Consider the following 15,861-nt stretch of genomic DNA (forward strand, 5'->3'; position numbering starts at 1 on the left):
TTATTAAATAAAACAGGTCTTCACCTTAATGTGTGCTCCCATTAACAATGTATGTGCTACATTTTTTCCCCCCCACTGTAAATTTGCCAAGTGAGGAAGTTTTGTGCATCAAATGATTACATAGGTAGCTTCCCTTTTGTGGCACTGTAATATTTTCTTGTAAATTTATACTCGCTGATAGCAATTTTCTCTGGCCATTTAGAAACCTATAAATCTGTAGGTGATAACCAAAGCCTCTATTAAATAATAATTCTACAATCTTGTGGAAAGCACCACTTGTACAGAGGAGAACAAGCTGCAGTGATTCAAATGTAATATTAACACATTTTGTACTACATAACTCTTACTAACTACATATTGGAATCTTAAATTCAACTGTTAACAAAAAACAATTTCATGAAATAAGCTGAATTCTTAAGCAGAGCTAATTTTCAGATGTGTGCTCCATTTAGTTGTAATTGGAGTTCTGTCACATGATTGAATCAGGTCTCCACCGCAGCACTGAACAGTCTAATTAATGTCACAAATGATTTCCTTTGTGATTGTGACCTTGGTGCACCATCCCTCCTTGCCCTCTCTGTAGCCTCTGAAATAGTCAACCATACCATACTCCTTCAACACCTCTCCTCTGTTGTCCAGCTATGCGAGACAACCAATGCTTTGTTAAAATTTATAGCCATCAAACCATATCCAATGAATCAGCTACAATGCCTTCTCAAATATGCACCATTAGCTGTCCCCAAAGATTTATCCTCATTTCTCTTCTCTACTTCATTGATATTACCCGGGTGACATCATCAATGACTTGAGTTAGCTTTTAGCTGCAGACCAATGACAGATAGCATTACCTCCCCACCTTGCATCTTTAGTGCTCCCTGCCTGTGGTGGCCAAATGCTCATTCAAATTACATTCCTCGTTGACCCACATTTTCCTCCAATTAAACATCGGGAAAACTGAAGCCATCATTTGCTACGAACTTTAGATCTTTGCCAATTATTCCTTTGTCCTTTCACATATTGCAGCTAAAACCCAATTGTTTGCAACCTCAGCAACCTATTCTATGCAAGCCTTTTCTGACCCCCTCCCACATCTTTATAAAGACCACTTACCTCCATCTCCAATTCCTTGCCCGTGTCTCTGACTTATTCCATCCGACATCAAAGCCTTGTGATCTCCATATTCAACTCTCTCCTGTCCAGCTCTCTATCCTTAAAATTTTAAGGAGCTGATTCAAAACTCACTGCCATCTTTTTACCTAATCTTCCACCAAGTTCCATGCACCCTCAGATTTATGTCTAAATCACTTCAGGGCCACACCACCATCTCAGGGTACCAACAGCTTCTTCCCCTCCACCATCAGATTTCTGAATGATCCATGAACCCCTAATTTCTTTTTTTGCACTATTTATTTTGTAAGTTACAGTAATCTTATGTCTTTGCACTGTACTGTTGCTGTAAACAACAAATTTCACGTCATAAGATAGTGATAGTAAATCTGATTCTGATTCACAAACCCCACAGAAGCTTTTTGTTTCTCTAATTTCATTCTCTCCCTCATCATTGATAACTGCAACTTCAGCATATCAGGTCCTTTGCTCAAAAATCCCCCCTCGTGAAAATCAATTTCCTCACATCATTCCTGTCTTTAATTCCACCCCTTTGACAAATCCTGGTCAGTCACCAATGATCACCTTTTTCGGCTCATCATCCATTTATATCTGGGAAACAATACGAAATATTCTTCTATATTAAATGGTTTGTATCAATGCTGTTGCTGCTATGATTTGACTGACTGTGATTCATCTGAATGCAAGTGTATATGATGTTCACTGAAGGAATTACTTCCTCTGAAAGTGATAAAGACCCAACAAATTATTTTTGTGTATGGTATGCAAACTGAAAGAAGTATTTCACTGAATGACTAAGTTTTATTTTAAATTGATCTGGTACCTACCTCGGGTATGTCAAATACACAGCAGAAAAATGACCAATAAGTGAGTGGACAAAATCATCACAGGGTCATACAGTATGGAAACGGGCCCTTCGGCCCAACTCGTCCATGCCGACTATGTTGCCCAGTGAGCTAGTCCCATCTGCCCGCGTTTGGCCCATAGCCCTCTAAACCTCTCCTATCCATGTATTTATCTAAGATAAGATCTTTATTAGTCACATGTACATCGAAACACATAGTGAAATACATCTTTTGCGTAGTGATTTTGGGGGGCAGCCCACAAGTGTCGCCACGCTTCCAGCGTCAACATAGCATGCCCATAACTTCCTAACCTGTACGTCTTTGGAATGTGGGAGGAAACCGGAGCACCCGGAGGAAAGCCACACAGACATGGGGAGAACGTACAAGCTCCTTACAGACAGTGGCTGGATTTGAACCCGGGTCACTGGCGCTGTAAAGCGTTATGCTAACCACTATGCTATCGTGCCTGCCATCTAGATGGCTTTTAAATGTTGCTAATGTGCGGGCCTCAACCACTATTTCTGGCAGCTCAATCCAAATATGTACCACCCTTTGCGTGAAGAAGCTGTCCCTTTTAAATCTCTCGCCTCTGAACTTAAACCTATGCCTATTGTGTTTTATGTTCAAAGATAAATATAATTAAAATGTCTGTTGTCAAATTAAAATTCATTTTATTTAATTTTTTTTTAAAGACAATTATTTCAGTATCTTATTTGACTGTAGTCTTTTTGCTTTGAAAATAATTCATTATTTCCTGATAAGATAAATTCTACACTACTTCTCTTACATTCATTGAAAGGAATTCAACTTTGGCAAATAATAGGGTATTACCATAATCCTGTGGAAAATCAACTGAGGTACTGCTGTGTGAAAAAAAACTGTCTCCCGAGTGGCCAGTTGATCTTCCCAGGATCTGCTATATGCCAGGTCTATTTTCTAGGTTGAGAAGTGGCATCAAAAGCATTGAAGCACGAATAGATTAACAGCATAACACTCCAAATTGTGCTCGGTCAGAAAGAAAAGCAACCCTAAATGTGAAAAAAGAAAGTAGACAATTCTAATTGTCGTAGTTGATCTAAAATGGTCACCCATTCATTCTACTTTCACTTACAAAAAAAAATATACTGCAGATAATAAAAGGAAACCGCTGATGGTTTTTCTGAAGAACTGCATCTTCAGAACTGCATGAAACTAAACACCCAAAGGGCTTATAATCCTTTACTGTCAGGTCCAGACAATAGTAATGATTGGTAAATGCATAACAAACTGCTTCAGGTTTCTGTATTGCAGATTGCCATCTAACATTGGCCAAGGGGGAAATAACAGTAAAACTACAGCAAAATTCAATATGTCCAGTGGTTCCTCTCTGCCAGTCTTCTTTAAAGTGTTAGACTTCACTACCCAATTTGGTAACTGTTTAAGTGTGTCTAAATTGAATCTTATTCTCAAATGGAGTAGCTCCCAACTATGCAACTTTGCTGCCTGTTAGCAGAAACTCTGAATGTATTATCACCCTTAACCTTGGAACAATCTGAAAACAAAGAGCAGCAAAGCAGAAGAGAGCGGGTGGCATGGCTTAACCAAGGGGCACAGGTACAACTGTCAGTGATCAAGGGGTGCTAGGATGAGGTGAGGAGTGGAGAGTCAGGAGAGAGAAACAGAGCGCCGTGGAAGTAGACAGTTGGGGACTAGGGTTGCTTGTGGTGAGGTGGGGTTGTAGTGGGGAGAAACACAAGAAACAGGGAAGAGAGAGGGAGAGTAGAAAGAAGGGGCATTGTCCTAGAAGCTCAATATGACAGAGAAGCAGAAACAACAGATTTAACTGGATGTTTAACAACAGTGCTCAACTAAAAACAGCCCTAAGGCTACAAACCAGGCTACTGCTTCGAGCTTATAATTACATTAGATTTCAGAATTTGTTTTGTTATCACATATAATTCAATTTCCCAAAAGCAAAATGCAGGTGACATGAAAACATAAAATGTTCAGGTCAGGCAGCATCTGAGGGATGAGAATCAGAGATGAAAGGTCATTGTGTTGAAACATTAACTGTTTTCTCTTTCCACAGATAAATCCTGACCAGCTAAATGTTTCCAGCATTTGGTGCTTTTATTCCACAATTCAGTTTGTTCTTCCGTAACCACCAAAACTCAATGGCTGTATAAATTAATTGCAAATAGTCAAAGGCGAGTTGCAAAGAGATGCAAAGACCGGAACCATCACACCCACATTGCGTTCATGATTCAATTAGCATAGTACTACTTTTTGAAAAGCATTTTGTCACAAACCAGCAACAAAAGAAACACACTGAGCATGATTCAGTGTTAAAAACTATTTTATTAATCACTACTTATGATAATACGTAAAATAAAAGTTAAAAAAAAATGTTAGTATGTTAGAATTCAAAAATGTTAAACCTCGAACGTTATCCCCAAAACTAAACTCGTCGTGTGTGTGTGTGTGTGTGTGTGACAAAGTCCAAAACTCCCAGTTCCTGAATGGTTCTTAAAGTTCAGTTCCGCAAGCCATAAGGTGAAACATGAGCAAGGGCTTCTTCAACAACCACCGTTGTCTGAAGATAAGATGTAGATGTAGAAAAACATAGAGAGAGTACATATGAAATCCAAATGTTCCACGATGGAACCCAAACGACACTTCAGTGTTTACTCGGTAGTGACTTCCTCACCCCGAAAAGCATCCGAACCATGGTCGTCCACACACAAATACCTGTTTCCCTCTACAGGTCAGCAACAAAGTGAACTCCACCGGATTACTTCCAACTTCCATACATGGATTTCAGTGGCAAACACAGTTATTGTTTCTCATCCATCGATAGAGAAAACAAGCAGGCTGGTGTCTCTCTCCCTTCTCTCTCTCTCTTCTTCTTCTGACTTCTTCAACAACGTCATTACGTCCTTTATCTTCTATTGACGTAAGCACGCCCCACACACATATACACACACACTCTCTATCTTAAAGGGACTTTCACTGAGTCCATAACAATGTTAACTGATTAACATTAGCACTAAATGACTAGTTTTAAACTGACCTGGTAGGTTTCATTTCAGTTCTGTAAAATAAAAAAAATACACAAAATAATACTTAAATTTAAGATTAATTGCGATAGCATCCATTGCTTTTGTGAGAGGGCTGTTCATGAAAGGTATGGAGCCATTGCCTGACCACTCACCAGAATGACAAGGCACTGATTTTACACACCAAATGTCCCAACAGCTGAGAAAATTTCTTTCAATTGACTTTTTCAATACTGTATAAATCTGCATTGAATAACCTGTAACAACTCCAAATTGCAGGGAATACTAACCTAGGTCTCGGATCTTTCCTCATAATCTACTCCTTGAACTCCATTCATATCATGGTGCAGGCTTTCCAGTATATTCTCCTTTGATGGATGGATCAACTGGTACACAGTACTCAAGATGAGATCAGCTTTGTATATCTGCTCTAATTATTCCTTTACATTCTGATCAAAGACTCTTTATCTGAACTGCTTTTCTTCGACCTGAATTATTAACTCTGTCTCTCTTTCCACAGATACCATCTGACTTGCTGAGTATTTCCAGCATTTTGTGTCTTTTATTCTCTTTATATTGTAACCCAAGATGTGAAGGTTTTCATTTTACTAGCTTTCTGGTTATTTTGTAATACCTGATCACTACATTTTGGTGATCTATGCATATGGATATCTGAATTGCTTTGGACTTCCACCTTTTTGCTTAAAAAAAGAATTGAAATGCTAGAACTCAGATCTATCTAGTTTTGGTCCAAAATATACGTCCTCACCTTTACCTGCGCTGAAACTCATTTGACACAGGTTTGTTTAATCTAACATAACTTTGAAGTTTTATGCTTCCACCTGCATTATCTATTGAGTGATTACTCTTTGCCTCATCTGCAAACTGAGATTTGTGGCCGTCTATTGTGTTTTCTGGGTCATTATTAAAGGGGGACTTCATTACAGATTATTATAAAAACATCATTAATTACTTCCTTTCAATGCGAGGCCATACACGTTAGCCCTACTTTAATCTTTAGCCACCAAGCTAATCTCTGTTTAGAGCCAAAAACTGCAGTGCTGGAAACATGAAAAACAATTGTACACTTATTCACTTCTCATGATTTGGTCTCTTCTACTTGGGAGATCCAATGCAGATTGGATCACCACTTTGTGGAACGCCTCAGTTCAGTCAGTAAACAAGACACTGAGATCTACTTGTCTGTCACTTAAAGTCCCCATCCCACTCTATCTTCTGCATTGTTCCAATTAACTCCAGCATAAGATTATGAAACAGCACCTTGTTATCCAACAAATCACAATACAGTTCTCTGGGCTCAACACTAAATTCAACATTTTTAGATAATCAACATTTTATTTCAGATATCCAGCATCCACAATGTTTCTTCTGGTAATTTCAGATAATCATTCTGCTTCCTAAACTGACAATGCCTTTTTGTTTCCTTATTATCCAACTAAAAACCATATTGACCGTTTACTATCACTGTTTAATTTCTCCTGCCTCTCCCCCTCATAGATTTCCCCCCTTTGTTCTTCCCTTCTGACTTGTTTACATCTTAAAATCTATTTACAACTTTTTCCGGTTATGATAAAAGGTCATCCACCTGAAACATTAACAGATTCTCTCTCCAGAGATGCTGCCTGACCTGCTGTATTTTTCAAGCAATTTCTCTTGTTTTATATTAGAGAGGACTGAGGCTTGTGCCCAAACCTTCGATGGTAGCAGGTTAACAGTGCAGTTAATGAAACATATAGGGGTCCTTAGCTTTAGAAGTAGAAGAATTCAGAAGAAGTTGTGTTAAATCTGTATGGATTTATGGACTTACAAGTACTAATTTGGTTAGTTCTGGGCCTAAGTATTAGGAACGATCCAAGTGCTTTTGAGAAAGTACAGAAAAATTTTAATAGAATGTAATTAAATGCATTATCACTACACAGCTAGATGAAGACTAGACATGTTTGCAATGACAAGGTAATAAGGCTTCATATTGTTTAAAAATTATAAACAATTTAAATGAAGAGAAACTACTTCCAACAGGTGATGGATCAATGAGAGGGCACACATTTAAGATGATTAACAAACTTGGAGACAACATAAGGAAAAGCTTGTTTTACTAGCCAAATGCCATGAAGTCACAGAGTTGTACAGCACAGAAATGGGCCCTTCAACCAACCATATCCACAACGACCTTTTTGCCCATCTACACCAATCCCATTTGCCCACATTATGTCTGTATCCTTGTTGCTTTAATTATTTTTAAATGAACACTTTTTAATATTTACCTCCTGCTTTTGAATGCAAATGTTGAAGACAGCCACCAAGCATGCATTTTCAGTGGTAGCAATGACAACCAGTGCCTCACCAACCCTCAAAGCTATTGACAGAGTGCTGTTAGACACCCATGCTGGATAAGGCCCTGTTGTATGACATAGATAATATGCTGGGAGCCCCCAGCGGAAGGGTGCATTTGAGAGCACACTGGAAGAAACAGGTGGTCAGCAACCTCAGAGTCAGCAGAAGATCCGTCTCAGTAATTCTATGTAAGTAAATGCAACAACAAGAGTTTCAAGATCGCTCATTCCAAAAGCCAACACAAGATGATGATCAGTCTTAAGGAGACAATTTGTAGGTCAGACAGCATTAGCAACCCAATGAAAGAATACAAGTTTGCACAGATATAAATCCGCAAAACTTTAGGCTGAGGACTCTGCTATTGGCCAAAGGAGAGCAAGCGTCGCAATATGGAAGTTTGAAATGTTAAAGGAAGTGCGTGCCAACAACTTCTTGTAGTTGGAGAACAAACTCTCCATATGGCAACCTAATATCAATGGCACTTTGCTGCAGAAGTTGCTGAAAGTTGGAGAATCAAAAGGGTTATCCAAGCCTGTGCAAAGCAAACAAGCAAGCAACCCCTTAATCAATCTCACCAAACATTTTTTTATGGAGCATTCGACAATCTGAAGCAAGCTGCAAGTTAGAACACTAACTTCAATGTTAAATCACATACAGGAAATAAAAAATAGAGGAAAACAAGGTTGGACTAAGAGACAAAGGTGGCCATAAGAACAAGAGTGAATAAGTTTCAGTGCTGAAGTCCCTTGACAGTACTTATCATACTTTGGGTAATTGAAGACATAAATGGACACAACGTGACATTCTGGGTATGGTTAGTTTACCTCTATCTTTGGTGGGTGGTAACATTATGGATATGTTACTGCATTTGTAATCCTAAAACTGGGATTATTGATCTGGAGATTAACTCTCATCTTTGCAAAGAGAGAAATTAAATTCAATTACTTATTTAAATTTAACAAGTCTTAATCAGCAATGGTGACCAATCATCTACCCATTGCTATCTGTCATGACCCATCCATGCTGGCTACATGGAAAGAAATTGCTGGCTTTACCTTCACTTTTCCTCTAACTTTACATCAAATCAAAGGACCAAACCTGGTTCGATGAGGAGTATGGTGAGCATAACAAGAGTAGCTGGAGGCATGCCTAAAAGTGAAGTGCCAAACCGCTGAAGAAACAGCTCAGGACTACAACTATATAAAATAGGGGAAGCAGCGAGCAACTGGTGAAGCTGAATAACTCCCACAATCAACAGATCAGAGTTGTCACATCCAGCCATGAATGATGGTGGATGATTCAAAAGTGGAGCAGGCAGACCCATAAACTTCCCCATCCTCAATAATCATGGAACCCAGCAAGAGTGCAAGAGGCTAAATTATCTCTTGTCACCTTCAGCCAGAAGTAACAAATGGAGGATCCATCCCAGGCTTCTTCTGAGGTTATCAAAATTCAGGAAGCAAATCTAAATATCCATGATGTCAATAAACTGCTGAATAGATAGGATACAGCAAAGACAATGGATCTTGATAACATCCTAGCACGGCTCAAGCCAGGATGATTCAATATATCTAGCCAATAAAGTCAAACATTTCTAAGGCATTTCCTGTTGACAAAATACAGGATAAATACAATGTGGCCAATTTCTAACATAAGCAGAGAATGCTAATCAGGCAACAACCATGGAGAGAGAAATGGAGTTAATGTGTTGTGATCTCACCTCAGAACAAGGAATAGTTAATGTAAACAGGTTTCAAGATGCAGGGAAAGGGGAGGAGTGAACAAAAGGGAATGTTTTGTGATGGGAGAGATTAAAGAGCAAAAGGGATGCTAGTGACCAGTAACAAAAGTATAAAGCAAGTGCAGATCCAAATGATTATGTGAAATTACCACAAAATTTGGAAGAAGAGTTGGAAATTGTTGAACTCAGTTGTTAAGTTCAGAAGACTAATGGAAGTGTAGTGGGAAGATGAGTGCTGTTCCTCTAGCTCTACTGAGCACCTCTGGAAGAGTGTAGGCCAAGAGCAAACAGGTCAAATTGGAACAAGGGAACTGGAAGCTTGGGCTCATGCCTGCCAACTGAACAGAGGTGTTCAGTAAAGCAGTCAATCATCACCTCCATCCAGGGACCCAAACAGTCCTTTCAGGTGAGACAGAGATTCACCTCCACCTCCCTTAGTATCATCTACTGCTTTCGGTGCTCCAAGTCTGGCCTCCTCTACATTGGTGAGACCAAACGCAGACCAGGTGACTGTTTCGCAGAACAGCTGCACTCCGTCTGTAACCATGATCTGCATCTCCCCGTTGCCAGTCACTTCAACTCCCCATCCCACACTATCACTGATATGCCAGTCCTCGGCCTCCCCCACTGCTAGGAGATCTCCAAGCGCAAACTGGAGGAACAGCACCTCATTTTCTGTCTTGGAACCTTGCAGCCTAACAGCATGAACAATGAATTCTCCCACTTTAAGTAATCCTTGCCCCCCTTCTCCACAACACCCCCCCTCACCACACTTCTTCTCTTCTTCCCTTTCCTAGCCTCTCTTTTTTCTACCCCCTTTTTTCCTTTCTCTCTGTACCTTTGACCCATCCCCCAGTGGATCTGCTCTCCCCTCCTCCCCCACACCTGCCTATCACTATCTCTTACCTGCATCTACCTATCACCACCTTGTGCCCACCCCGCCTCCCCTCTTTTGTCCACCTATCACTGCTCTGCTTTTCCCTCCTATATATCGGGCTTCCCCTTTTCCTATCTTTAGTCCTGAAGAAGGGTCCTGACCCGAAACGTTGACCACCTGCTTTTCTCCATGGATGCTGCCTGGCCTGCTGAGTTCCTCCAGCATCATCGTGGTTTTCATCTAGATTCCAGCATCTGCAGTCCTTTATTTCTCTAGTATTACCCCAACAATCCACTCAAACATCAGCAAAGTGATGAAAAATGTAACCTCTCAGCCTCCTTTACTCCAGGGAAAACAAGCGCAGCCTATCCAATCTCTCCTCATAACTAAAGCCCTCCAATCCAAGCAATATTCTGGTGAATCTCCTCTGCACTCTCTCCAGCACGACCACATCCTCCCTGAAGTGCGGTGACTTGATAGAGGTAAATAAAATTATAAAAGGCATAGCCAGAACATTTTTCCCATGGTATGTTTTTATACATACTTACACACACTCACGCACAGTAATTGATATCTGGGATGTGCTGCCAGAGGAGGTAGTGGGATCAGATTTCACCACCTCTCTTAACTACATTTAACAGAAAACTAGACAGGCACAGAAACAGGAAAGGTATAGGATACAGACCTTGCGTGGGCAAATGGGAATAGTATAGATAGGCAAAAAGGTCAGCATGGATGTGGTGGGGTGAAGGGTCCCTTTTTGTCCTGTGCAACTCTATGACACTACAAGACTTACATTTTACACTTTTATGATTTACATGACAAGTTGATAAATCTAGTCCATTTTAGTTTGATTTTGAAAACTATAATTTCATGTATTTTCATTTCTCACTTCTAGTGTAGCGGTTAGCGTAACACTACTACAGAGCCAGCGACCCGGGTTCAATTCCCGCCGCTGTCTGTAAGGAGTTTGTATGTTCTCCCCGTGTCTGCATGGGTTTCCTCCAGGTGCTCCGGTTTCCTCCCACGTTCCAAAGATGTACGGGTTAGGAAGCTGTGGGCATGCTGTGTTGGCGCCGGAAGCGTGGCGACACTTGCGGGCTGCCCCCAGAAAGATGCATTTCACTGTGTGTTTCGATGTACATGTGACTAACAAAGATATCTGATCTGATTATTAAAATGCATACAAGAATACCCCAAACCCCAATGAATCTATCCAATTCACAGATGAAAAACAATTATACTTTATTATTTACACATTTTGGGCAAATATATTGTTTTACATATTCTGAGTAATGGCACACATCACTCCTCGTCTGCATCCCACCCACTGCAAAATCCCACCACAAAGTGAGTGTAGCTGTATAAATGTTATGACTATCGTGATAATTCATTTTTATTTCCCTGTTCGTTTACAAGGGATTTACAATGGGAAAGATGCTTTTCTGCCTGGCTTCAAATGATCCAATATTCAATATTAAGCAGCCAAAGCTATAATATTCCTCACTTAAAAATTAAAATGATCAGTGCTTTGTATTAAGTGGATTTTAATAGGTAGCAGCAAAATAATTTGTGGGACCAAATGGCACAAACATAGCAAAAGTAGCACTCTGTACTTTATCAATCTACAGTTTCAATGACCGAATAAAGATCACAATTGGCTGTTCCAGAGGGTTGCTTTTAAAATGTAAATGGCAGAATATATTGACAATCCAATTAGTCTCTTCTGGCTTAACTCCTCTTTTATCTCTGTTTCATGATGACAACTTAATAGGGAGGAATGGCCTCACATCTGAGGCAAGGCCACGGTAGCTGAACAATCACATCTTCAAATTATAATAAAATGTCCTGATCAGTAGATATTGTTGCGTTAAAATTGCAATTGCAAAATGAAATCTGCTGCCCAATGTAGACAGAACTACATAATTCAGGATTTTATTACTGTATTAGAGAAATATAGAGAAGACAACTAAGGTAGTCATTAGAGGCTAGGATACTGCAAGTATGTTAATTACACATTATTCCACTAAAAAGAAAATTAGGTTGATTTTGCCTTTAAAGTTTGTCTTTTAAGATTAAGATCATAGACTTGCCTTACATTTTTATGTTAGTGTTTGACCCTGTTCATTGATGACAGACCAATCAGTCTTCATATCAAATCACTAAGATCTCTCTCATCCATAATCTCTCAGTATTTGTTACACAGGTAGTGACAGTGGTAAGTTGGTAAATTGGTTTGTTATTGTCACATGTACCGAGGTACAGTGAAAAACCTGTCTTGCCTACTGTCCGTACAGATCATTTCATTACAACAGTGCATTAAGGTAATACAAGGGAAAACCATAACAGAGTGGAGTGGGTGCCACTGGGCTAAAGGAGAGGCTGGAGAACAAAAAAAATCCGCAGCAGAAAGGCAAATTTTTTTCTTTCAGAGAGTCAAGAGTCCTTGGAACTCTCATGCTCAAAGGGCTGTGGAAACAGAACCTTTAAATATTGTTAAAGGGAAGAGGTAGATAGATATTTGACAAGCAAAAGGTGAAGAGTTACTCTGGGTAAATGGGAACATGGAGTTGAAGGTTGCAAGAGATCAGTCATGATTTTACTGTATGGAAGAGCAGGACTAAGGACTGAATGGCCGACTCCTGCTCCTGTTTCACCTGTCGATATGTTCACATGCATGTTCACGTGAATGGTGCAGAAAGACAACAATGGGTTATTTCAATAACCAGCAGCCTTTCAAACTCTTAATTTATTCAAAGATCAATAACGCAGCTCACTCTGGGGTAACCACAATATGCGGTGGACAACTAAGCATTGTAGGAGTGGGGAGGATGGAAGGAGGTTTCCACTGGCAGATATTACTCTAACCTGTAAACATCAGCTGTGGACAGGAACACATTTAACAGAGATAACTCTTGTTGAATATCAAGCTCTCAAAATAAACATTGGAGAGCACTCATGGCAATGTAAATAGGAAAAAACACCCTCACAAAAGTTGAAAAAAATTGGTTTAAAAAAAACACAATAACATACTTTTAAACAGTCCTTCTTTCAGAAAACTATTAAAAACAATGCAAGAACAATTTGCTAGTAACTCAGAGGTAGTTCTGCTTACTGCTTTTTAATGGAATGTACACATTGGAAATAAAGTTAAAATAAATGAATGGAAACAGTTATTTCTCTAATGAATCAATTATCTAGACTGTGCTACTTTGATTAGTATTTGCTTTATCTGAGGGATTGTAGAGGAAGGAAAACAGGAAGTAGAACTGATGGGGTAAACAGAACTGAGCCTTGAAAATAGAGTGAAACTGATTTGTGTTTTTAATGTTTTTTAAATACTTTCTCACATCATAAAATCTGTCAATAATTATTAAAACCGTCCACTCAAAAGTATTTTCATTTGGAATAGAAAAACAACTATAAATGCTGTAACTTAGAACATTAAAACGTTATATATTTAGCTCCTATAAATACAACTGAACCATTCATAGCGGGCGCCAGCTGCAAACACAGAGAGACTGAATAAAATTGCACTTGGTATTCTATAATTATTTCAACCTCCTCCTTTGCAAGTATTGATGCTTCTCCTTCAAGATTCTCGAAACGTGGCATTGCAAATATATTAGGCCTCAAAATATTAGTTCAGTTCTGTACAGTAATGTTAAACACTAAACAGATTATGGTATCAACTTCAAAAATTCTAACAAAAAAACATGCTAGCCAAATTTTTGAAAATATTTTTCAGTGGGGAGAGCTTTTAAAAAAAAAGCTAAGCTCATCTGATCACATCTCCAGGTTATTTGTTGCTCTTACTGTATATGTGACTACTGATGAAATGATATTATTTTAGGTGAATCAAAAATCAAATGTGTACAGCATTTCATAGCTTCGAAAACACTTGGATGAGTAACAAAACAAAACAAAATTTCCCCTTAAGATTGGTCTCGCACCTGCTGTGGTTAATTTAATTTTTCATCCTTCCAGTATTGAATAATAAAACAATGGCCAAAAGAAACCAGACAGGACAAATAGTCTGCCCACTTTTTAGTGGCTATGCTGTCTCCAAGTTGCTTGGATCACCACCATGTATGCAAGTCTTTGGTAATTAATTTCCAGGAAGTTTTGTCTTTAAATTATTAACTGAAGAACAATGGTCTTACTTACAGCTAATTGGGTGCAAACTCTGCCAGCATAAGAGGCAGAGGCAATTGGCAAAACTGAAAAATTCTCAAGTATGATGCACGTGAGAGAATATTAATCTTGAGACCTGAGGTAACAGTTTTACAAACTTAAAAGTCATTTCAAAGGCAAATCATATCAAACTAACTTGACAGCATTGTTTGATGAAGTAGCATGAAGGTTCAAGGACAATTTGTGTTTGGTGATATGGTACCACACCAAAGACTTATCATTGAGAGTGAAGCCAAAGAAATAAAAGGGGCTGTGGTACCTTGGTTAAAAAATTGGCTAGCAGCTCGGTGATGAAAGGTTGTTTTGGGGGAATACTACTCAAGGCAATACCATCAGTGGCATAAAAAAGGTACTGAGAAAATGCATAAGGGCCCGGTATTGAAAGAATACAGAGTTCTGAGGGTTACAAGGCTGAAGAAGTTGGTAGAAAATGGAGAGATGAGGTAGAAAATGAAAGGAAGAACATGGGAACAATGTAACAAAGGAAATAATTCAAAATTTGTAATGCACCTTGGGACTGGCAACCAAATGGTTGGATCTGGGAAATGGAAGGACCTGGACATTGTGTAGGCAGAAGGGATAAGTTCTGTTGGACATTTGATTACTAATTTATTAAGTTTGGCACAACATTGTGGGCCGAAGGGCCTGTTCCTGTGCTGCACTGTCCTGTGTTCTCAATTAGTTGGCACGGACAAGGGTGATGAGCAACACAGTTCTTTTAACGAGCTTGATATAGGCCTAAAGAGTTGAAATTTATGGATTATGGAGATTGGAAAGCTCGTGATGGAGCAAGTTGAGGAAACAAAGCCATCAACGAGGATTTAAACAAAAGACAAATTAAAGAAGGGCAAAAATAAGCCATGATATGGAGGTGGAAGAAGGGTTTTTTTTGTGAGAGAGTAAACAGAGGTAGTAGCTCAACTTCATTTCCAATAGGATGCGCTAAAGACCTGATGTAACCCAATGGTACCTCAAGTGGGCATGGAACCAATGTGGAAAATGTGAAGTTTTTGGTAGAGGACAATGGGAGTGGTTAACTTAAAATTAACAAATCTATAATTCATCCAAAACTGGATATTAGAGAAGACGAACAAGACAGAATGTTGGATACACTAAGCTATACATTATCAGTGTACATGGGGAAGCCATTCCACATCTTTGAACGCATATGTGGAAAAGGGGGAGCCAACAATATGTTTATACAACTGAGAGCAGTTCAGGCATTAGAGGAAGACATTTTTATTTATTATTCATTGAGGGAGAGTGGATGTCGCTGAGATGGCCAACATTTAATAGTCCATGCCCTGAATGACTCTTGAACCAAGTATGACATTTACTTATTCATGTTATTTAGCCAGAGTTGGTAAGAGCTGCAGATTTTCTTCTCCAATAAATATTAGTGCATGATGGATTTTAATGACAAATGATAAAATTTTCATTCCAAGATTATTTAACGACAGCTAGTACTGGGGCAGAAAGGAAAAATATCACTTAGCAATTTATTGCAAGTCAGCAATGAGAGCGAGTAGATCCCATGATGGAGGTAATGTTTAGAGATCACATTGGAGGAAATAAGAGAAAAAGACCTGGATTCAGTGAGTCATTTGTAACTGGAAGAGCAACAGAGGCAGGAGAAATATTGGTTTCCAGTCTTTGAGAATATGCTCTTAAAGTGATAGTATTTAC

General features: G+C 39.1%; 1 protein-coding gene across 2 annotated transcripts in view; it reads right to left on the reverse strand.

Annotated features, from left to right (window-relative positions):
* Positions 1–15,861, reverse strand: part of hibadhb (3-hydroxyisobutyrate dehydrogenase b) — an 89,999-nt gene that overhangs the window by 14,545 nt on the left and 59,593 nt on the right. Inside the window, exon 7 of one of the 2 annotated variants that reach the window (XM_052015819.1) lies at positions 9,991–11,082. The exons of the other annotated variant lie outside the window; for it this stretch is intronic. Coding sequence (XP_051871779.1) covers positions 11,028–11,082 — 55 coding nt within the window. The 3' untranslated portion in view covers positions 9,991–11,027. Of the gene's footprint in view, positions 1–9,990; positions 11,083–15,861 lie in introns of those variants that run through there. 2 annotated transcript variants of the gene reach the window in all.

This window comes from Pristis pectinata, chromosome 5 (assembly GCF_009764475.1).
Source record: "Pristis pectinata isolate sPriPec2 chromosome 5, sPriPec2.1.pri, whole genome shotgun sequence".
Taxonomy (NCBI): domain Eukaryota; kingdom Metazoa; phylum Chordata; class Chondrichthyes; order Rhinopristiformes; family Pristidae; genus Pristis; species Pristis pectinata.